The sequence below is a fragment of the Echiichthys vipera genome (assembly GCF_963691815.1).
Source record: "Echiichthys vipera genome assembly, chromosome: 7".
NCBI lineage: Eukaryota > Metazoa > Chordata > Actinopteri > Perciformes > Trachinidae > Echiichthys > Echiichthys vipera.
In genome coordinates this window covers 9,946,715-9,969,122 of record NC_139832.1, presented here as the reverse complement: position 1 = coordinate 9,969,122, position 22,408 = coordinate 9,946,715, and the positions used below count along the sequence as shown (strand labels likewise).

The 22,408-nt window shown below is 39.6% G+C and overlaps 2 protein-coding genes across 3 annotated transcripts; one reads left to right on the top strand and one right to left on the bottom strand.

Annotated features, from left to right (window-relative positions):
* Window positions 1-13,001: 13,001 nt before the first annotated feature.
* lepa (leptin a) lies at window positions 13,002-13,574 on the top strand (the record flags this gene model as incomplete). Its single annotated transcript, XM_083917163.1, has 2 exons — window positions 13,002-13,151; window positions 13,239-13,574. The coding sequence occupies 2 exons, from the start codon at window positions 13,002-13,004 to the stop codon at window positions 13,572-13,574; spliced, it is 486 nt and encodes a 161-aa protein (XP_083773289.1).
* Window positions 13,575-15,052: 1,478 nt separating this feature from the next.
* rbm28 (RNA binding motif protein 28) lies at window positions 15,053-21,720 on the bottom strand. Of its 2 annotated transcripts, none has more exons than XM_083916779.1 (20): window positions 21,389-21,720; window positions 20,800-20,946; window positions 20,496-20,710; window positions 20,288-20,363; window positions 19,936-20,028; window positions 19,743-19,814; window positions 19,531-19,630; window positions 19,193-19,440; window positions 19,002-19,068; window positions 18,747-18,856; window positions 18,579-18,652; window positions 18,327-18,462; window positions 18,001-18,065; window positions 17,719-17,877; window positions 17,346-17,495; window positions 17,127-17,201; window positions 16,912-17,041; window positions 16,506-16,644; window positions 15,932-16,046; window positions 15,053-15,232 (listed from the first exon to the last, which is right to left on the bottom strand). In XM_083916779.1, the coding sequence occupies exons 1-20, from the start codon at window positions 21,504-21,506 to the stop codon at window positions 15,092-15,094; spliced, it is 2,430 nt and encodes an 809-aa protein (XP_083772905.1). In that variant the 5' UTR covers window positions 21,507-21,720; the 3' UTR covers window positions 15,053-15,091. The 2 variants fall into 2 exon arrangements, with proteins under 2 accessions (XP_083772905.1, XP_083772906.1); XM_083916780.1 differs by having other exon boundaries at window positions 20,496-20,689.
* Window positions 21,721-22,408: the final 688 nt, after the last annotated feature.

Sequence of the window (22,408 nt, the reverse complement as noted above, 5' to 3'; positions counted from 1 at the left end):
CGTCTGTAGCATAGAGATAATATGACACCAAAGCATACATAGACTGCATGGAAAAACAGCCGATGTGAGTGTTTGTGTGTCACACCTCACCTCTGCTCTGTGAGTGAATAATCTGGGGAATCAAGGGACAAACAAGATGATGCAGTTTCAGTGGCCAGCTGGCATGTTTCAACTCAGCATGACCCTGTTGGAGGCTATCATGGCCTTGCAGTGAAATCAGCTTCTCTGATGTTATACTGTATATCACCCCAATGAAAAGTTCTGTCTTGAATGCAGTGAACGAATGAGTGAATGGGCTGCTATATGCCTGTGTGTTTTTGTTAAATGAATGAATGGCTAGGGGCCAGCTCACAGTGTGACAGGCCGGTCCATGGTGGCCGATGGCCTGACTCTATTTATGATGGCCGTTAACTAGGTTTAGGGTCTTGCCTCTCCTCCCACATCCCACTGCTGGCTGGGCTGGATGACCGCTCTTTTGCTATTTTTATCCCCGTGGTGCTGTTTCTGTTTCTCAGCCAGCCAGCAGAGAGGAGAGCAGAGGTGCGGGCGTCTCTCATCACCCCCCCCCCCCCCCTCTCTCTCTCTCTCTCTCTCTCTCTCTCTCCCCCCTCTCTCTCTCTCTATCTCTCTCTCTCTCTCTCTTTCCAAAAATAGCCGTGAGTCGTGATCGGCTTGTCCTTGAGAGAGAGAGAGAGAGAGAGAGAGAGAGAGAGAGAGAGAGAGAGAGAGAGAGAGAGAGCGAGAGAGAGAGAGAGAGAGAGAGAGAGAGAGAGAGAGAGAGAGAGAGAGAGAGAAAAAAAAAATGTATTATTGCTTAGAATCAGAGGAGGGGTTATGGATTGATACAAATAGTCACCCCCGCCAAGCCAACCCCAGCTCAGGCTGAATTAATGTGTTGCTATTTTTGGGAGCCCCGTGTTTCCAGGGGAGACCTAATGACGCAATGACGTCAATGCGGGTCAATCGCAGACTGGAGGAATTGAGTGGCTTCCATTTGGGGCTTTTGCAGTATTTCCTACAGAAAGGATGGAAACGAGTACAAAATGGAAGTGTATTTCCTCAAAAATGCATCGAAAATAGAGGTGAATCAAAATGCAGAAGTGAAAATGATCACAGTGGCATCACGTCGCCCCAACCCTTCGAGCATCAGCGATAGTAAGGGAGGTGTGTATATCAGGATGCTTTTTTTTCCTCCTCATCCACGGCGCATCTGTGGGATGATACCTGCCAGTGACTAGCTTTGTGGAATAACATTTTCGAGAATATTTCTTGTTGATTTGATTTAATTTGATGTACACAGCCTTGGCTGTTTGTTCTTCGTATGATCTTTGTGTGTATGTATTTTGCTGTTTTCCCTGCGTAACGCTATGTGCTGTCTATCTCTCTGCCATTATACTCTGTTTGATTTTGATTTTCTGATTCTTTCTTTCTCCCAAGGGCTTTACACAATCCCGACCTATTCCAAGCGCTCGCATCTACACGCACAGAGGTAACGAGCACCTTCTCCCTCATCTCACATCTCATAAATGAATATAGCTATTGGACATTTACTCTTGCATTTTACATGATGTTGTTGGTTTGCTCAGCTTTTGTCTTTAAATTGCTGATCAGGATTTGTATTGTAGTCAGTTATTACAGCTTCAGGATTGTGCGCGTCATGGTCGCTCGCAGCTCGGCGACCTGCCGACGCGCACAGCCAAACGTTGGTGATGCGTGAAGATTTCGTCTTTTCCAAAACTTTGAATTCGCCCGTGGATCACCTCTTTGCAGTGGAAGTTCAAATTGTTTGTTAAGTGTTCGTGATGTCATATCTGTGGGTTTATTTCCCACTGATTGCGAGCACATCTATCATTAGAGGAGGGTTATTTTTCAGTGGTTAGTAAGTAGGCGGTTGGCCAGGTGACGTGGGTAAAGGCAGGATGAATAGACAGTGCAATCCCTTGCTAAAAGAACAACCCCAAGAGGGATGCAAGTTGCATGCAGCAGAAGATCATGCTGAAACACACACACGTAAACACATTATCGGACACATTCAGACAGACAGACAGACAGACAGACAGATAGACAGACGCACAAGCACAAACAGACTCTCTGTCTCTGTCTCTCTCTCTCTCCCTCTCACACACACACACACACACACACACACACACACACACACACACACACACACACACACACACACACACACACACACACACACAGTCACACTTGCACACATGCACGGTGTCGTGAGAGGAGGTGGGGGGGATTTTAGGGCGTTTACCGGCAGGGCTGGTTTGAGGCTTTCAGGACCATGGACAGCTCACATGAAGCTCATCCAGTGTGGTCGACTGTCTTCTGTCCGCACTGGCCGCAGCATCTTTGTTTGGCACGGCACTTCAAAAAACAGCCCAAATAACTTTATCTTTCATTGTTTAAAGATTATTTTTACTGGAACAATAAAACAGATATTTTACCTTGGGATCAAGGATAGGCCCCACACATGACATATGTTACGTGTTCCTGCAGCCATCCAGTTTGTACTATTTGGCACCTGTGTGAAATGATGTCAGCTGTCAACTATTGGGGTAATAGGTGTATTGAAAAAAATATATACATATTGACTCTCTCTGAATATTTGTGTTCATGCACCAGCTCACCTTTACACCAACTTGTGGATCCACATTTTGATGACCACTTGAAAACCACACTTTCCCTCTCTGGCTTTTTTTTCCAAACTATAATTTGATAAACAGTTCCACATGAAATGTTCCCATATCCTCATCTTTTTAAAACTTTTTTTCCACCTGTTTTAAATTCAGAAACAGTATGTCCTTCTCGTCTTCTATTAGAAGCTCACAAATGGCTCCAGCATGCACTGTGTTATTCACAGGTGCTGCAGATTCATTGAATTCCCCCTGTTCATAGAGTAGCAAAACATGCCATGCAAAGGATTTTTACTTTATTTTGTGGCAGTGGACATCCCATTGTCAGTGGCTGTCTTAGGTGTAAGGTGTGACGAAGGTAAATCACAAAGAGGAATTTAGGACGCTGCGTGTATTTCATACATTTTGCAACTATGATTCCTTCATTTAGTTATGTGTATTTCAAAAGGAATCCTGGTTTTAATGATAAGCTAAGGATTGATGATGATACATTTGTGCATGTGTATTGCATTTGCTTTATGGGATCTCTTTCTATCCAATCTTTTCAATTGACTTCTCCCATTTATTTTTGAATTAATCTTTGGTCAATCAGTGGTCATCAGCATTAGTATAGCAAGCATGCGATGATCAGTGATGGATTTTATGCATGTTAACATCAGACTAGATCTTACATGATCAACGTATCTCTTTTAAAACTCAAATTCAAGTTGAAATCAGCGACACTTACATCCGTGTGGAATTGGTTAATTCAAATGTGGAATTACTCTATTCTGAACTTCAAGTATTCATTTGTTCAACCCATCTGTTTCGGCACATTAAAATCTATTTCAAAACAAATGCAATTATAATAACAACAAAAAGAGGAAGCAACACAACAGAGATTAATTGCTCAAGTATTTACATGATGTCAGAATATAGGCACTGGTGTTGACATGTTCAATAACCTTTAACCATATAAAAATTACTCATAATGTTATTAGTGTAATCATATCCAAATGGACTTGAAAATATTTACACAAAAGGCTCTGCATGCTGTCACCTATTTGAGGTTTACTAGAATAGGTCAAACTGAGACTATCTGCACTATGTATGCATTTATTTCCGCTGTAGTGCAAATGATTAAATTTTTAGTTTTAGTTATATAAACTAAACTGAACAGGGTAATGGATATTTTCTTTTAAATGTGCTGAACATCATCGCTTTTCTTTTTCAGAGCTTGAATGTTGGGTCAAATTTACACTTTGTCTGAGGAGTTGTAGTTCAACAGAAGACATAGAGTGGAGAAATTAAATCCAAGAGGATTGTCATTTATGATTAATTTTATTCCTAATTTGCATTCATTTCTCATGGATCTGTAACTGTGTTTCAGATGCTGGACCAACTGTGTATGATCGTCGGCCATGATATCAGCTTGTTCTTTTCAGGCCTTTTTGCGGTCTGGGCTTGCTGTCAAACGACAATCCAGGAAGCCCTTACCCCAAAAAGTATCTGCAAGGGACCCTTACATCAAGGAAGGTTTGCATAGAATTCCCTCAAGCTCAATTTATATATCCTGAAGAATCATTTAAGCGTGAGTATGTACAATTATGAAATAGTGAAGTTGACATTTCCATTCAACACAGAAAATGTGTGTGTTGTTCTGGTCAACTGGTTTGAATAATTTATCTTATTTGTCAATTATTCCCTGAGTTAGAGAGTTTTACTTAAAACCAGCAGGTTTCAGAATTACTCCTATTTTAAATGAGTCTGGAGCAGCACATAATTCCTCCAGACGGTGGCAGCATTTCTCAGGTTTGATGACCATGAGGAGATCTGTCATAGATGTACACCCGCATCAAATCCATGGACACATGAGCATGACAGATGATAATCTTGATGATGTTGCCCTAAAGTCTAGTATAAATAAGTCATATAAATACAAACAATTCATTGTAGCCTATTTATTTGTGATTAAAATACTTTAGTGTAACCCTGTTGTAACATTTGTTTACTTATATACATTTGTTTGGTTGTATAGCTGTCTAATACATTTTTTTCAAATATGGACGCATAAGTTTGTCCATAAGGTGAATGAGAAGCTGCTAGTAGGCTACTTAAGTAGCGTACACAGCATTACATTGGCAAGGAAAGTGAAATGAGCTCCTGTGAACACGCTTGACTCAATAAACCATTTCTGTAAAAACAAAACCATTTCTGTGTCGTTTCCTGTTTGTTACTCATTTCCTGTGCCAATGAGTTCTTTGGTAAACAATATAAAAGCAAAATCAGGGGCAAGCCAATTGATTCACCATTTCTGCAGAGCAGTGATGCAATTGTGCTTCCAGTTAAAGATATGCAAACACATTATTGGATCATTCTTCATCAATTGCCTCCAAAACTATGCCACAAAGCTTGAAGAAAGGAATTCAGCTTCCTGTCTTCTGGGGTGAAATAACTTAGTTTTACTTATGAACTCGTGTTCTGATGTTGTTTCATCTACTTACTTTGTTTCTTAAACAACGCAAGCAGAACCAATCACTTCAATGTCCGCTTCTTAAGAAAACATCTGGCTTCTTTCTCCCAATGATGATGCTTCTGCCAGTCCCATTTTTTTTCTGAGCTAATGTGAAACTGTCCCTTTCCACTCAAAAGTATGTTACTTCTCTTGTTGCTTATTGTTACTTCACTTGACCTTCACTGTGCAAAAATATGTACGTGCAGAGTTTGACACCAGAAGACAGTTTTCACCTTAATCTGCTGAAAAGGGGGATGTTCTTCTGTGCTCACCTAAAACATCAGTTTAAGGCATGCACATGTGTGTTGACATCACAACTACCTCTTTGGAAGCCAATCCAGTATGAAACTTAAACAATTGTGATGTGGAAACTTGAAGTGAACGGACTTTTCTGTGAAGTATAGGAGGCGACTTGTGTCGAGCAATTACACTTAAGAACGTACTGTATATTTTGAAATGTTTTAAAACATGGGATCTGTAAAGGAAGATGAAAACATCTTTAAAAGAGCCTTTGCAGAGTCAGTGTCCACAACCTCAACAAAGTCAGAGATCTCATTCACTATAGGAAGAACTAAAATCAAATGACCAAATCAGAAATGGTCTTCTGTTGGTTTTTTAAGCAGTTTTTTCAGTAAAAAATGTGTTTTATGGTTGTTTGCGTCATGAGTTGTGGTTAATTATTTACATGAAGTGTATTACACTTTACAGTTAAACCTCAGAAGGTGAACAACTGCTGAGCAGAAACAACCACCTCCTGCTCATTCTTGAATCTCTTTTTCAAAGAGATTAAATGAGGGGATGCTTTCTTAAACCTATTGTTGTGTGACAATCTCAATGGCAGTTACTTTTATGTAGCTCACATGACACACAATGGAGTGGAGAAGTGCGCTAGTCATACAGTTATTCCAGTAAATGCTTGAATTTCCTTTGAAAATTTGAAATCCCCTCTACCATATGAGGCTGCACCCAAATCTTTGTTACCTTAATACTGGAAACTGGAACAAAAATGAGGCTGTGTCTCCACTGTGTGATTTCCGGTCACAAAAATATCGTTCGAGGAACAAATGAGAGGGTTTGAGGCTGCTACCTCAAATTAAACCAGGAAAGAACACAGACCTTCCACCTGAAAATGCAATGAAGACGTGTTCCTAAAAAGTATGATCCTGTTTTATCTCAAGTTACAGGAAATCTTGTTGCTTCTTTCATCTAGATGTCTTTGAATGATTCCAAGAAAGCAAAGCAATTGCAAGAATTGCAATCAACAACTGACAATATTTAACTTGTTGAGCAAGATTTTTAGCACTTTGGTCTTAGTAATGGGTCAACTAATCAAGGACCACCAAGACCACTACATCAGCAGCATCAAAAGAGATTGTGTGTGTCATTGCAGGAGGATATCATGCCAATGGACGGTTTTGCTGGAAAGCAACAGTGTTTTCTTTTTCAGGTTTCTTTTGCTGTCATGTGACAGATCTTTTTGAGGGTATTGTGTACCCTGATTTGGCTTTTATACATCAAACATCTGGAGGGGATGCTGTACAGAACTGCTGTTTCCTGAGCCTGTGAATGTTCTCATTTGTCCAGGTCGTCGTTATCCCCAAAACAATTTCAGTCAAAAGCAACTGGACTTGGTTATTTGTCTAGGTAGACGTTTCACCTCTCATCCAAGAGGCTTCATCAGTTCATGTACGCATCTGACCAGGCTGGGACTGGTCCAACTAACTGGTGTGAGATCCAGGTATTTAACCTTTCACAAGGCCGATGATGTCACTTGAACCCTTTGGGCTCCAATTGCCAACGACCGTCATTAGAGTGGCGGTCGTTGGTGGAAAGTAGGTTTTGACTTCGTTCGTGCTCTATTGGCCATGGGAGACCCTACCAGGAGCACTAGGCTCCAGACAACATAGCCCTCAGGTTCACAGGGACACACAAACCTCTCCACCACGATAAGGTGATGGTTCCCGGAGAGTTAATTTGTGCACCTGCCATTTCTACCTACTTAAAGGTAATGACAGAGGACTACATGCAATTCCTGATCATCCTCCGAGGCCAAAGCATCATTATCCTAATAGTCCTGTCTGGGCGAATAGTTTGTCTGCAGACACTCGATATGAGAACAACTTTTTAAACACAAGTTCAAGTTAGCTGCACACCTTTAAGAACTTCCTTACTGGTGATGAAGTGATGGCCATCTGTTCACACCACATGTTGTTGAAAAGGGAAACTTTTTTTCCCCTAGCATATTACAAGGACAATACCAGAGAAACTGTTGTCCACCTTTAATGTTACAAACACTAATTTCTCATGAGGCAAAACTGAGTCATATTTGGTAAAATCAAGGCCGCTCCACTGTGAGAGTTGTAACTCCCTGATCATGGCCTCCATTGCGTTTGAGGGATACCTGCAAATAAAAGGTTGTGTTGTGTTGTGTTGTGTTGTGTTGTGTTGTGTCAGGAAAACCTACTGGATTATAATCCCTTATCCAAGAGCACATACTGTATATGTAATGCTGACTCTCCATGTAATATGGCCATGCCACTTGCAGCTATGTTGGTCAAGAGGGTCAATAAAAACAGCTGGTTGACTGAATGGATGGAGCATGTTGCATACCAACTATCTCTTAACTATCTAGTAAGTTTTGAGTACTGCAGGATTCACTGCAGCATTGACTCTCCAGGGCTTCCTTTGGTGGTGTACAAGTCCAAGTTCAACCAACATCTCACATTCAAAGTGTTGCAAATGAATAATAAATAAAAGCATTATTCCAGATAATCCCGCTCTTTATATATATATATATATATATATATATCCCTACAGTCCCCTCCCAGCCCTCCACCCATCCTAGAGCTGGAACAACAATGTTGAAAACAGAACACGGACTCCCCCTGTCAGTAGGTTAAAATAGGAAAAAACAGAAATAAAAGATAACTGGCTCTCTAATACGTTCTCAGTCCGTGCTTGAAGGAGTGACTGTTAGTGCTACTACAGCAACATTCAAATAAAAGTGTTACATTTTATGTCTTTTTTGAGTTGTATTAGTATGTGCTCTCAACCGGCCACATGTTTAAGTTGAACTCTCTGTTTTTATGCATTCACAGTCCTGCAAAAGATTCAGTGGTAGACACTTTGTCCAAGTGCATAAGTGCAAGTCATGGTTTTGATCTTTACTCTCATTAGGAGTCAGTTTGTGTGACTCAGCCTGCCACGGTCTTAGAGTATGTGTATGTTTTTGCACAAGCATGTTTCCAGGTGTAGGACTGCACTGATCGTAGAACTTACAGAGAATAACAGTCTGTTACATGTCCGGTTTCAATACATGCACATTTTAAACTGAATCAATAGTAACAATAAGTGCAAATTCCTTTAAAATAGATTTAAATAAATATAAACTATTACATGAGCTTGAATTATTTTCACTGACGGTCTCCTCTCAGTTTGGTATATTGTGTAATGATAAATCAACTTCTCTAGAACTAAAATCCAAAGGGAGGGCGGTCTTATTACAGTAAATCTGTTTCAGTGACTTGCTTTAAACTTTTACACTGCAGGGATCTAACTGGCTGGAAAAGGGATTACTGTAAGCATGTTACAAATTATTCAACATCCAAAGAAATGGTGGCAAAAGGAATCCGCCTGATGATCCTTAAAATAGCTTGGACGTTGCATAACATGCCACTTGTTATAGTCATCATAAATTCACTTAGGTGTTTTCACACTTTTAAAATAATATAAACTTGTTGATTGGTTTCTTTTCATACCTTTAGAAATTAAAACCAGCCAGCATTGCTTAACATTTTATTTTATTAAAGAAATTGCTGTGACTGGACTTTTACAGCGTTCCAACTCAATCTGAAACAGCCCCTCTGACAAGCTGATTCAGGTCTTTTTCAGACACTTTCAAGAAATGTCTGGGGGTGAAAACAACACATCGTCCTGAACGGCAGCACATGCAGGATCACTGAATCTGAATTCCCGTCATTCCTGTGACTCATCCAGGCAGGTCCTGCTGAGTGGGATTCCTGGTTTCCGTGCTGCGTCTGGACAAGTAACCTGACACTGTGGCTTAGCCAGTGCTAATAAGGAAGCAGTTCAATAACACTTTGTCAACCTTTTGATCTCTATATTACTCTACATCATTCACTGATAAGGTAATTGCATCCCTTCTCCTAACCTTTAAGGGTTAATAGATAGTGTGCATGTGGTTTTACTGTGTGTGCAAGTGTGTATAGTTTCATTAAAGATAGGCACACAATTCTTCTGAGGATGTGACTCATATGCTCCCATAAGTCATGTGACACAAGGTCCTCATGAATTATTAATGAAGCCTTGGAGCGTCCTTCTGTCCTACTCCAAGAGGCGACTTTTTGTCCTGCAGGGATGCGGTGTGATTGATCCTCCATGGTCGCAGGGACAAGGTACATCCACACAGAAACACTCTGGGCCCACAAAGCTGTATGCTGCAGTTGTGGTTTGTAACGTGGCCACAGAAGTACAAATGTGTATGTTCTCTGTTTGGAACTAATTAAAGCATGCTGACAACCGTGGGCTAAGATTCATAAAGTAACAGCTCTGTCTGGCCAGGAGGAAATACCTTTGACTCACCCTTTTTATGAGCAGTGCTTGCAGCTTGATAAACTGATTAAAAAAAGGCAGAAACATTTCGATTTGCCTTTGAGGTCAATACCACAAATTCATCTAAAAGGTAAAGATAAAGAATAAGGGCCGTGTTAACAACCAAGATATAGCCTAATGAATGTGTATTCCACTTTGCGGTAAAATTAATGAATGCCAGTCATAACCAAGTCAAGACTGACCATTATGTTCAATTGTTTCCTGTATATTGACACGTCACATATTGGAAGGCAAAATCCTGATTTAAAAATAGTTTCAGTGACAGGCAGCTGTAATTCATCCCAGATGTCAGATATAAAATGTTTTTGCCGTGTGATTAAACCTGCTCTGTTGCTGGTAAGAGAACTCCCTGAACCTCCAGAGGACAGCTCTGAAGAAACTTTTAACAATATTTGGAAACTTTCCATCCAATTATATCATTAACCTCATTCCTTCATGCTTTCCTTCATGAATAATACACTATTCCTGTTGAAATTCAAGTGGGATACTGTCACCCATGTACTTACCTTCCCAGAAATATGTCCTTTAGTGTGTCTTTTTCCCAACAATTTCCAGATCCTATCACAGTTCTGTTTATTCTGCCCAAAATGTGGCCATGACTATGTGTTAATAGTTTTATGAGACCTCTGCGTCTCTTTGTGCATGCATGTGTGTGTGTGTGTGTGTGTGTGTGTGTGTGTGTGTGTGTGTGTGTGTGTGTGTGTGTGTGTGTGTGCGTATATGCCCTGCGTGAGGCATTTAACAGTTTTTAGGATTTACTGTAAGTTACCTTGAGAGAAAAACGAAATAACCATTATGGGTTTTGTTCCCTGTGGATGCAGGCCTCCCTCAAACAGATACAGATAATTGTCCTCTCTGACCTCCTTTTGCTTCAGAGAAACAGAAACTTTCTCCACACAGACAGCCCTGCACCTCTCCATGGAGCAACAACCGGCATCTGCTTCCAAAGATATCTCCTTTGTTTGAAAAATAAACACTTTTTTCCAGGAAGAGCATTGGATATGAGCACATTTAGCAGAAAGAAATCAAACGGTAGAGAAATGAACGCTTGAAATGCCGTTGAGACATAAAGACAGAAGTCCTACGTCAAAAACATCTGTATTCGATCGTGATACGACAACGGTGCTGGTGTTCACTGGAAGACTCCCTCAATTCAGTAGAACTTTAATTCAACATTTTAATAAGATTTGATGTGTGATTGTAGTTGCTGTGACTCAAATGAAAAACAAACATTCAGTTAAGGCAATTGTTTGTAAGTGAACACCAGGACCGCAGATGTGACCGCTGCAACTGGATGGATAACAGTGACATTTATTGTTAGCATGCTTGGTAGTATGCATTTATACTGTGTATGTGTGTCTGCTACTTGTGTGAAGAGGAGAAAATGATCATTAGTAGGGTGTTGCCACTTACATTAGGTCATGTTATGAAAATGTATTATTTATCCCCTCTTATTTTTTTGTGGGATTCCTACCTACAAAATACTGTGCGATTATATGTTTTTGTTTTGCTAAAGACCATTTGGCGTGCTGTCTGGACAACATTAAGACCATCTCACTCCTAATTTGTCGAACTGACCTGGAAAAGTTCATGCAGGATGATTTACTTTATGCATATGCAAAGACAAACCTAATTTTTTGTCCATTCTGTATATAAGACACCGTGTTAAACTATATGAACATTTATTTCTGTTTTTTTGCGCGCGTGTTGCAAAAGCTTAAAAACAAAACATTGAAATAATGTGAATTATATATGAGTAGAGCAGAGGACTCTATATGTCCTCTGTGATATTAGTGATAGAAACGTATTGAACTGTGTGTATAAATAACTGACCATACAAAATAAAATGAAAAGTATACGTACAATGAAGGATGAATTAATGTGAAAAAGTGCAATGATACAGTGAAAAGAGGACCTGATCTGGTTATCTCCATTTATGAGATGCAGCTCATTAATACATTCCAAGAAGAAACATGATAATCCATAATCATTCATATCCCTGCTGTTGTGTTGCTGTTTTGTTTTTTTTCTTTATTTTCTGCTACTTTACCTGGGTGCTTAGACCCACTGTGTGATCGAACATCATAAATAAATACTGACACAGCTGGTGGCATTAGGCTACGTTTAGAGAGAGCAGTATAAATAAGTGTCAGCACAGGTCAAAACCCATATTGATCAGTCAAGCTGCAAAAGTTTTCTTTGCAGTCACAAAATTAGAAACAATCTTGTAATTATTATAAAATGTGAGATATCCTATATTTAAACAGGGACTTTGGGAGTGTTCTGCACTACCTAACATTGATCAAATAGTTTGTGTAAATGTGACTCAAATATGTCACAGGGTAGTCACCAAAAATTGATTTCCATATAAAAACTTGTCTCCTGCAGTACCACCAGGGGAAGCTGGGGTGTGAGATGGGGAGAGGTAAAAGTGTGTGAGTGTGTGTGTGTGTGTGTGTGTGTGTGTGGGGGGGGGGGGGGGGGGGGGGTGAGGGGGGAACGGGGGTCGGAGTGAGGTGAGTAAGAGATGAGTCAACAGCCCTCCACTATAAGATGTCCTGATGGAGCCTAACAGTTGCATACGCACAGACATCCAGCCAAGGTAAGGTCAACTCTTCTCACCATCTCATTCACCATCTCCTTTACTGCGGCTTCAACTCTTCCATCTTTGCTTCGCTGTCTGTGTTCACAGTCACACTTGGGCTTTCACCATATACCAGTGCATCTGTTTAACAGCTTTTTGAAGCATGTTTGAAATCTGTATTTATTTATTTTTTAAAAAAAGCACATTTGTAAAAGTGTGCCAGTTGAGGCATTGTTCTTAGAGGAATTCTAGTTGTTTATTGATTTACTGTGTTTCGTAGCAGAGGTTTACCTTACCTTACGTATTCAGCATGTGGCAAAGGTTTGGAAAACAGGGGGTTGAGAAAAAAAGTTTGCCAAAGTCAGTGATCTTTGTACCTGTTACACAGTCTGGACTTCACAGGTGTCTCTATTACAAATATTTGCTAATCAAACATACTGAGTGAAAGACTGGAATGATGTGTGAATCTTGAATACTGAGTGAAAGACTGGAATGATGTGTAAAACAATTACACACAGATGTGCCGGCTGTCTTAGAGGTGACACAAAAGTGAAAGATGGATAGGAAGAATAACCTGTATAATCTTCTTCTCCTAGGAACAAAGATTCAATTCTGAATTTGGTACATTTGGAGAAATTGCACAGACATGGACTACACTTTGGCCCTCCTGTTTTCTCTGCTGCACGTTTTAAACGTGGGTACAGCTGCTCCGCTGCCAGTGGAAGTAGTGAAGATGAAATCAAAAGTGAAATGGATGGCCGAACAGCTGGTAGTTAGGCTGAATAAAGACTTCCAGGTAATATTTATGATTGGTGACACCGTACCTAAAGTGTTTACAAAAGTTGGTGTTTTTGACTGAATCATGTTCTCTCTCTGGCTGTAGGTCCCTGCTGGTCTGACACTCAGTCCACCTACTGATGATCTGGATGGAACTTCCTCCGTAGTGATGGTCTTGGAGGGTTATAACAGCCTGATCTCTGACACCCTCAACGGGGTCTCCCAGGTCAAGTTTGACATCTCTTCGCTGACGGGTTACCTTGATCAGTGGAGGCAGGGGCACTGCAGTGAGCAGCGGCCAAAGCCATCAGTGCCGGGGGCACTGCAAGAGCTACAGAGCCAAAAGGCGTTCATTCACACCGTGAGCATCGAGGCTCTCATGAGAGTGAAGGAGTTCCTCAATCTGCTGCTGAAAAACCTGGATCATCTTGAGACTTGTTGAAAGACGGACATTAGAACCAATAATTGCAAATTGCTGGCCTCTTTGGACAAGATTGGTCAAGTCTGCATCAGTGATGTCTGACTTCCCACCTGGCCAGGTAGAACTTTTGCAATATGCATATTTGAAGGAAATGTATTACTGAAAATGCACTTATTTATATACATATTTATTTATATACTTTATTTAGAAAATATGTTTTTTAACTTTGTCTTCCCGTCAGGATGTTTGCAGCTAAAGTGTAGTTTCCAAAGGATTGTGTCTATGCAAACTGACAGAGATAAATAAGATTGTATGAAACTGCTGTAGTACCAACAAAGAGCTCTGTGACCCATATGTGTAGATATATAGCTCCAAATATATGCACCTATATATTATACTATGTTCAGTCATGAAGCTGAATCAGCAGTGGAAGGCTTTCTGCAGCCAGACGAAATGTCACGATGAGCAGTGATGTCAGCCCTGGAGTTTCCTGAAAACTAGGCGGAAATTTGCCAAGAATAACATTTGTGTTTGTCTGAGAACTACAAGGACAGGAAGGGCAAAGGGCAACTTCCATTTCAGTGCGATATCATCCGCTCTTCCAAAATAGTTATTTATATTTGCAGAAGACAGTTTGTATATTTTTGTACAGTATTTTTTTATACTATTGGATTAAAACTGAATAAATATTTTACAAAAGTATATATTGTGATATGCAAGTTTGTCAGTGTTTTGCAATAAGTGAAAAATAAGAGGTCAGAATGATGTGAAGGGGAGACGTAGACTTGTGGATGTCTGTCACTACACTTGTATTGAAGGTTCATGAGTGGGAAGTGTTTATTATTTAGCTTATGATTAACTTGTGTTTAAAACTAGTATTAAATACATTGAATGTAATGGAAACGGTCACAATGAACAGATTATCTGTGAATTCAACAAATATGGATTTCATTTAAAAATGTATAGATAAACAATGAAACAAATTCAAGGGACTTTAGTATATTTTCATAAAAAGCCAAAGCACATGGAAGAAAATATTCTGACATTTTTCAGTTTGTTTTAGTAGTAAAAAAAAACAACCAACCATGAGCGTACAGAAATGCATGAACAGGATGAATGAATTTAAGTGACAGTAAATGAGTGTCATATCCTGTACAATGTGACACAAACTAATTCATTAGAATCATTGATCCTATTCTAAAACCTCAGGGTGTTGATTGTAAAGGAACTCTGTTGTGGTTTTCTTAAACACTTAAGATTCAACACATTTTCACACACACACACACACACACACACACACACACACACACACACACACACACACACACACACACACACACACACACACACACACACACACACACACACACACACACACACACACACACACACACACACACACACACACACACACACACACACACACACACACACACACACACACACACACACACACACACACACACACACACACACACACACACACACACACACACACACACACACACACACACACACACACACACACACACACACCATTAACTATCAAACCACTTGTTTCTTTTGACGTGGACGTTCCCTTCACTGTTACCCATCAGTTTCTTCTTGTACTGCTCCACCAGGCTGTCAAAACGGTCCCCGTCCCTTCTCTTGAAATGCTTTTTTGGCATTTTAACCTTCTGAAAAACAACAAAATAGTCATGAGGCGTTAACAAGACAACTCTGATAAAGTGTCACCAAACTAACACACTATTTTTGGGCACTCATGTCGGCCATATTTAACCCAAATATTTTTTCCAACCTTATACTTTATACTTGATCTGACTATCTAAAAGTAGATATATTGCTTTACTTACAGTATAATCACATCATAATATAGTGAATCATAATGCCTGTATCTTGACGCTTAGATTGAGCCTCTTCCATGGATTCTGACATGTTGCATCGCTATGTTACTACTGTAGCCCATGAAGGACAAACCAAATACTACCTCTAGAGAGGGCATTTTTTACTACCTGAAGGCTTCTGTGGGTTCTGTTACATGCTAGATGCTAAGAAATCTTAACTTTGTTAGCTTGTTAGCCTAACTAGCTTAACCCAGTCTCTTTGTGATAAAGTGATGCATGTTTTAACAATGTCAATATTGTTAAGTCTTTCCCAGTTTTAGAATTGCTTTGATTTGATTCTGGACAAGTTTCTTACAAAGTAAGACTTGCAGATGTTTTTCTGCCTTAGAAGGAGTTTTAAAAGAAGTGACCACGCCACTGTTTTTAGTAGTTTCTAATAAATCAGAGTCTCCGCAGCAGCTCTTTGTCATTAGACTTTTGTAAACATGACCCAAGATAACAAAAAGCATATACAATAGAATATGAATGAACCTGGTTTCTGTGCTGTGTGGACTTTTCCATGTGTTGTCTTTGACGGTCATTCCTGTTGGATCCAGGCCTTGCTTTCTTGGGTGGCGGGGCCTGTGGCTTTCCCTTGTCACGCATTCTGCAAAGGACAGAACAGTTAGAAATCTGTAACTTTAGCTTGATACCCACTGTTGAGTTATAGTCAGTTTTGTCACGTCTACCCTTTCTTAGAAAGCTGCTTGTAACCTGAAATCTTAAAATAGATTAAATAACTCTATATAACACTACTTTACACTTGTAGTAAAGTAAGTAAAATGAACCTAGAAATTGTTTTGTTGGTTGTTTGTTTGTTGTTGTTTTTGCGGCCTTAAGCACCACAAGCTGAGTGTTATCTATTTACTTTAGAGTCAAACATCCCTACAACCAATATTTCCAACACTTGGTAACTCACACCAAAACAATCTAGATTGATTAACAGCAGTACAAGAAAAAAGGAAAAGTATGTACTTTTGATTTTGAGGTGACCTGTCCCTTTAAGCTCAAAGTGACACCCAGTGCATTGTAAACAGGAGACTAGTAAACGTAATGAGAACTGTACCTGATCTTAGGTCCACGATGGGTAGGAAAGGGCAGAACCTTCCTGCGTTTCTTCCCATGCTCTAAATCTATATGTTCAATCTCAGGGTTGGTCTGGAAGCCCAAATAGCGTTCACCTTGCTTATGGCTTTGAGGAGGAGCTGATAAACACAGAAAGTGGACAGAGAAAAACATCAAAAAAATGCACAAATGATGTAAATCTAAACCACAAAAGACAAAAGGTTGACTTTAGTTGAGTTTAATTTACAACCAGTCAAACGTTATATGGTTTCTCCACAGCACTCGCGTTCTTTGACAGGATAATAGAAAACATTTGAGCTTATCTGCAGCCTCATGTCCAACTTTGTAATACGTTCTCTCAACTGGGAAATGGCAAAAATAATGAAAATAGAGTAATAATTTCATGCCTCTCTTGTTTTCTGTCTGCTCTGATGAGGACTGTGCTTTATTGCCACCTCTCCTGGGTCCTTTTCCATCTCCGGGTGTCTGGGATTGAGGTTTTGCTTCTCCTTTAAAAGGACGATTTCGGAAGAATTCCTGCAAAGATATCCACAGAGGCTTACTTGCCACAGAGAAAAAACAAACAAACCTGCAACTATCACTTAAACTGATACAAACGCACCTTGTTTTTTTGTCGTCGGATTTCTTTTATTTTCAGTTTCCTTGAATCCTCCAGGGAGAACTCAACAATAGGTCTCTGCAGGATGACATTAAAATATAACCCAGTGTGCCAAACAAAATAATCACCACAATGTGGAGTCTAAAAAGGTAGATACAGTGGTAAAGCAAAAACAAAAAAAACACACTGATACTTTCCGACTACTCTGTCGCGAAAACGTACCTTGTGTGAGCCAAAGATGTCAGGGTTGTTGTTAAGGTAACGAAGTGTGCTGAGAGCATGTTCATGGCCCTGGAACTGGACAAAACCATATCCTAACGAATGTCCCGTCACTTGACCCCTCTCTGGCTTCTTGTCATACATCACCCGACACTAAAAGGAGAAACAGGAGGTACACACACACACACACACACACACTCACTTAACGCAAGGATAAAAATGACAACATCACCCCCTACTGGGCACACGGACACAATGCTTTTAATTCTGACAGCCAACATTTATAAATATTACTTGCACAAACCTATTTCCATGTTTTCACAAAGCTGAAAATAACTTCTACATCTAATATACCAGTGTGTCATATTGTTCTCACCTCTGTGATGCGGACCCCCGTGCTTCCTTTTACTGCTTGGAGGCAGAGTGCTTTGAGTTTTTTATTGTCCACTGACTTGGGCAGGTTATGGACACACAGACGATTCTTTGACACAAAGACATTTAAATCCCGAAGCTTGGTCCTCTTTACTTCTTCAAACTAAATGATATAGAAAACACCGGATATGCGCGTCAATATATGAGTAATCTAAGAGATGGCAATTCATTAAAAATCATTGTGCAAGAAGAAACACCTTAAATGGTGAATGACCAATGAACTTACTCTGGTTCTTTTGTGCAGGTCTTCTTCAGGCACACCCTCTGCAGCCTTGGTCCCAGCGCGGATCACTGGGTGTGGAGGTCAGAAAGGAATATCAAACAGATTTAGAAGCAATTTAGCAAAAAAAATGTGAACTCAGCCTAAGGTACTTGTTGTTAGTTTTGGTTTACAGTTTTCACGAGGAATTGTTATGAATGTTAAGTCAAATCTGCATGAAGAATCATGAATCATGTATCTTTGTGTAAGGTGAAATCACTAGTAGAGCTCAGCGACAGAACGTACAGGTGGTAAAGAAGGAGAAAAGAAGAGCGTGAAACGGGATTACTCACATCCCTCTCTGGCCAGGTACAGGTTCCTGGTGCCCGATTCTACTTTCACCTTGTCCACTTTCAGCTTGGAAGCATCCTCTCTGCTCACCGCTGCCACAACCAACAGCTTTCTGCCATCTACACGGATGCCGCCATTCTGTAACCCAGGCAGCAAAGTCAAGGCATTGTACAAAACAGGACAACATATGATGCCATGTCATAAAAAGAGCAGACGTGGGGAATATTTATTGTTAATTAGTCAGGATTTATTACCTCTGCCTCATCTGCTGCTGCAGCTATGCATTTGTCTGCAGCCTCTTTAGTCTTAAACTGAGCAAATGCACAACCTAGGGAAACAACAAAACCCGAAATAAGTCAATGAACCTGTTTTCGCAAACAAACAAAAAAGAAGGGCGTTTCATTTAAGCACTAATGACTGACCTTTTGAATGTCCTGTGTCTGCATGGACAACAACCTTAATGTAGTTAAGTTCTCCGTATTTTAGAAGAACTTCCTCAAGACCCTCTTCCTCCGTGTCAAAGGACAGGTTCCTAAAATAGGCCAGGAGTAAGACGAGCAAAGATGGTGATAAGATAAGTGAGTATGAAAGAGTGGATAGTTTGAGGGTGAAAGAATGGAGTAGAGGAAGATAAACAAAAGCAGGTTTAAGATGAAGTTGTGAGAAGAATTGCAAACCTGATGAAAATGGTTCTGCCCTCTTTGACATCTGAAGGGAGAAGTTTCTTTGAGGTTTTCTTTTTAGCTAGAGACAAAAGAGCAGACAAAAGAGCAGAGGAGCGGTGTCAAAAAAAACATGTTCACGGATTTCATATTTTTTATTTACATTACATGCAGAAATAGTAAAAACATTAGCAGAGAATTGATACCTGATTTATCTTCTTCATGGTCCTCATCCTCCTCTTCATCATCATCATCATTTGAATCAAGGCTACTCTTATCGTCATTATCGTCATCACCATCACTATCATCATCATCATCATCCTCTTTCTCATCTTCATCTTCTTCTTCTTGTTCTTCATCATCATCTTCCTCCTCCTCACTGTCTTGTTCCTCGCTATCAACTTCATCTGATTCAGATTCTTCCACCTGCTTTACTGCTTGTTTAGAAGTGACGCTGTGGAAAAAATTTAAACAAAATTAGCTGTTTAAGTTAACCAGTTTATGGTGACTTATTAATGCAGGTTTACATATTTGAGGTTCACACTTTTTCTTCACAGGGGCTGCTTGTGGCTTTTCTTCATCCTCGTCTTCAGTGTCGCTCTTGGCGTCGGACTGTTTTGCAGTTGCCTTTGTATTCTTATTTCCTATTAGGTAAACAGAACAGTGTTCATTTTTCATGTCTGAATTTGAATGTCGATAGATCTTAAAACAACAAATAGTGGTTTACCCTTGCAGATTAAAAATACAGTATATTACCTGCACTTGAGGACAACTGTGTGGCAAGAAATTTGTCCTTAGGCACAGCCCAGTCAATTGCTACCTGCCGACCTGTAAATACATTTTTTTTAAATGCCGTTATGTGATACACACTAAAGAATGTTCATTTCCCAAACTGAGACGTCAGTAATGAACTGTTTCTCACGCAACAGCAAAAGTTTCACTCACTAACCTTTAATCTCCTTCAGGTTCATAGCATTAAGCGCTCTTGCTGCCTCAGACACATTTTTAAAAAGTACAAATGCAAATCCTCGCATCTTCCCATCTATAGAAAGAACAAAAACAAATTAATAATTAAGAAAGCAACAAATCAACATACTCAAGGGTTACACAACAATTCACTGTGTCGATGGGAAATAACCATGTGGTCAAGCCTATTACTGTATACTCCTGCGTGAATTAAATACTTGACAAATGAAAATGATATAATATAGTTACATACATATATATATATATATATATAGTGTTTGGTCATATTGCCCAGCCGTATTTGTACATCCAGTACCAATTGAATACATTTTTACCAGGTTTGAGGGGAATTTTTGCTTCAAGAACTGTTCCAAACTTGGATAAAACTTGCTTCAGATCATCTTCGGAGCACTGCAACACAAGACATGTCATATGTTACAGGTCAAGCAACAAGTGCACCTCTTACACAGCAGATATGTAGCTGAGGTTCACACAATAGATCGACATGCACTTGTCAATTTACACCCATGTTGCATACTGTACCTTAAAACTAAGGTTCCTTATGATGAGTCTAGATTTCAGCTGGATTTTCTTGAAACCTTTGTTTTTCTGCTCATTTCCCTTGTTTGGTGCTGCAGCTTGCTCTTTAGGTGCTGCAGCTGGATCTTTAGGTGCTGCAGCTTGATCCTTAGGTGCTGCAGCTGGATCTTTAGGTGCTGCAGCTGGATCTTTAGGTGCTGCAGCTGGCTCTTTACGTGCTAAATGAAATACACAAACATGGTTATCAAGTAGACATGGTGTGAGAGCTTTCTCAGTTGCTTGATTCCAGACGTGCCTTCGTACAAACCTGTTTTCTTCTTGTCCTTTATTTTCTTCTTTGCCACTGATATATTCAGCCTCTGACCGTCATATTCTTTTACTTCTTTCAACGCTCGCTGTGCATCTTCTTCCATGGAATATGTGACATAGCCGAATCCCCGACATTTTTCTGTGCCTGGTTTATAAACAAAAACAAATTATAAATGTTTCCATTTGAGTGTTATGTGTTGTGGGACTATTTAATAAAATGCATTTACACTTACAGGCCCGTACACTATGGAGGACTAAACATGACTTAAGTCTCAATAAAAAAATAAAAAATAAATGCATAAATAAAGCATGAATAAATACAGCAATAAATGAATAGATGCAAGAATAAAGGTATAAATAAAAATACATAAATACAAGTATAAATAAATAAATAGACTATAAAATGTCTACATTTACTTCTGTGTCCATATGTTGATACGGTCGGGGTCCGATTTGTTCATGCATTTGTTTATTCATTTATTTATTTATTTTTTTGAGACTTAAGTCATGTTTCCTCCACCAGCCTTAAAGGTCAATTAACTGACTATTTAGTAAAGATATCCCAACTAAATGAATGACAACATTACCTTTCTCTCTGACCACGAAGCATTGCTTTACCGGACCAATGTCAGAGAATATTTCCTCCAGCCGTTCATTTGTAGCTGAAGTTGGTAGAGAACGAACGAATATGGTCTGCGCTGGCATGGTCGTCCGTTGCCTGGCTAACGTTAGCCGTTAGCCCGCTTCTCTTTCCTCCCTTTAGCTCGGTAATGACTCACAAACGGATGTCTGGTTTGTTAACAACCCCGCCTTAGATGTTAATATCAAAGCGACCGATATCACTCGAGTCGGTGGGATGAATACATTCTAGATAACTGTCAAACCCGAGCACCACTACGCTGCCAGACTAATCGCATGTTTACATGTGTGGGCAGCCATCTTAGAAATGTAACGGAAACGGTCTCGACCCTGCACTTCTCGCGTTACTTGCTTAAAGGCTGATGGTATCGCCGTCTACCGGCACGGAGGTTTACACGTTGCATTCACGCTCCCAGTTATTTAATTCTACAAGGAAAATTCACATCCATAAAAAGCCATATTTTCAAAATCTCGACCAACCTATATTCCCTTCGAAATTCAATTTCTGTCTATCCAAATGATCAATAATAACATAAATTCATAGAGCTGATGTACTACAATATGTTTTCAAGGAAATGGGATTGTACAGCCTACCTTTCAATTCAATTTTTTGGTATTTATTTTTTTGCTTTGTATTTATTGTTTTTTTACTTTTTTTGTGTTGTGTTTTTAAAGGTTGAATATGTAGAATCTTCATTAAAACTTATATATTTAAATTAATAATAATAATAATAATAATAATAATAATAATAATAATAATACACCCACAGGGCGTTTTGAGGGGTACAGAATGAAAGTATTGCTTTTCCATAAAAAATATATATTTAGTCTGAATTAATATTACATTATTTTTAGGGGTTTGACATTGACTTTCTGTCACATTCTGTTTACATTGTACGAGCCGGCATTGCGAGTTGCCAGGGTTGTCTGTTGTTCAGTGCAGCTACTGTAGACTTGCACTGGGTGAA

Bases quoted from the DNA above. Each gene is read 5' to 3' on its own strand.
- rbm28 (XM_083916779.1), bottom strand. From the start codon at position 21,506: ATGCCAGCGCAGACCATATTCGTTCGTTCTCTACCAACTTCAGCTACA. The intron at 19,815-19,935 runs GTTAGTGAGTGA...ATGTATTTACAG, and splicing joins GAACCTGAAGGAGATTAAAG to GTCGGCAGGTAGCAATTGAC. The intron at 15,233-15,931 runs GTTCATTCATAT...GTTGTTTTTCAG, and splicing joins CCACACAGCACAGAAACCAG to AAGGTTAAAATGCCAAAAAA.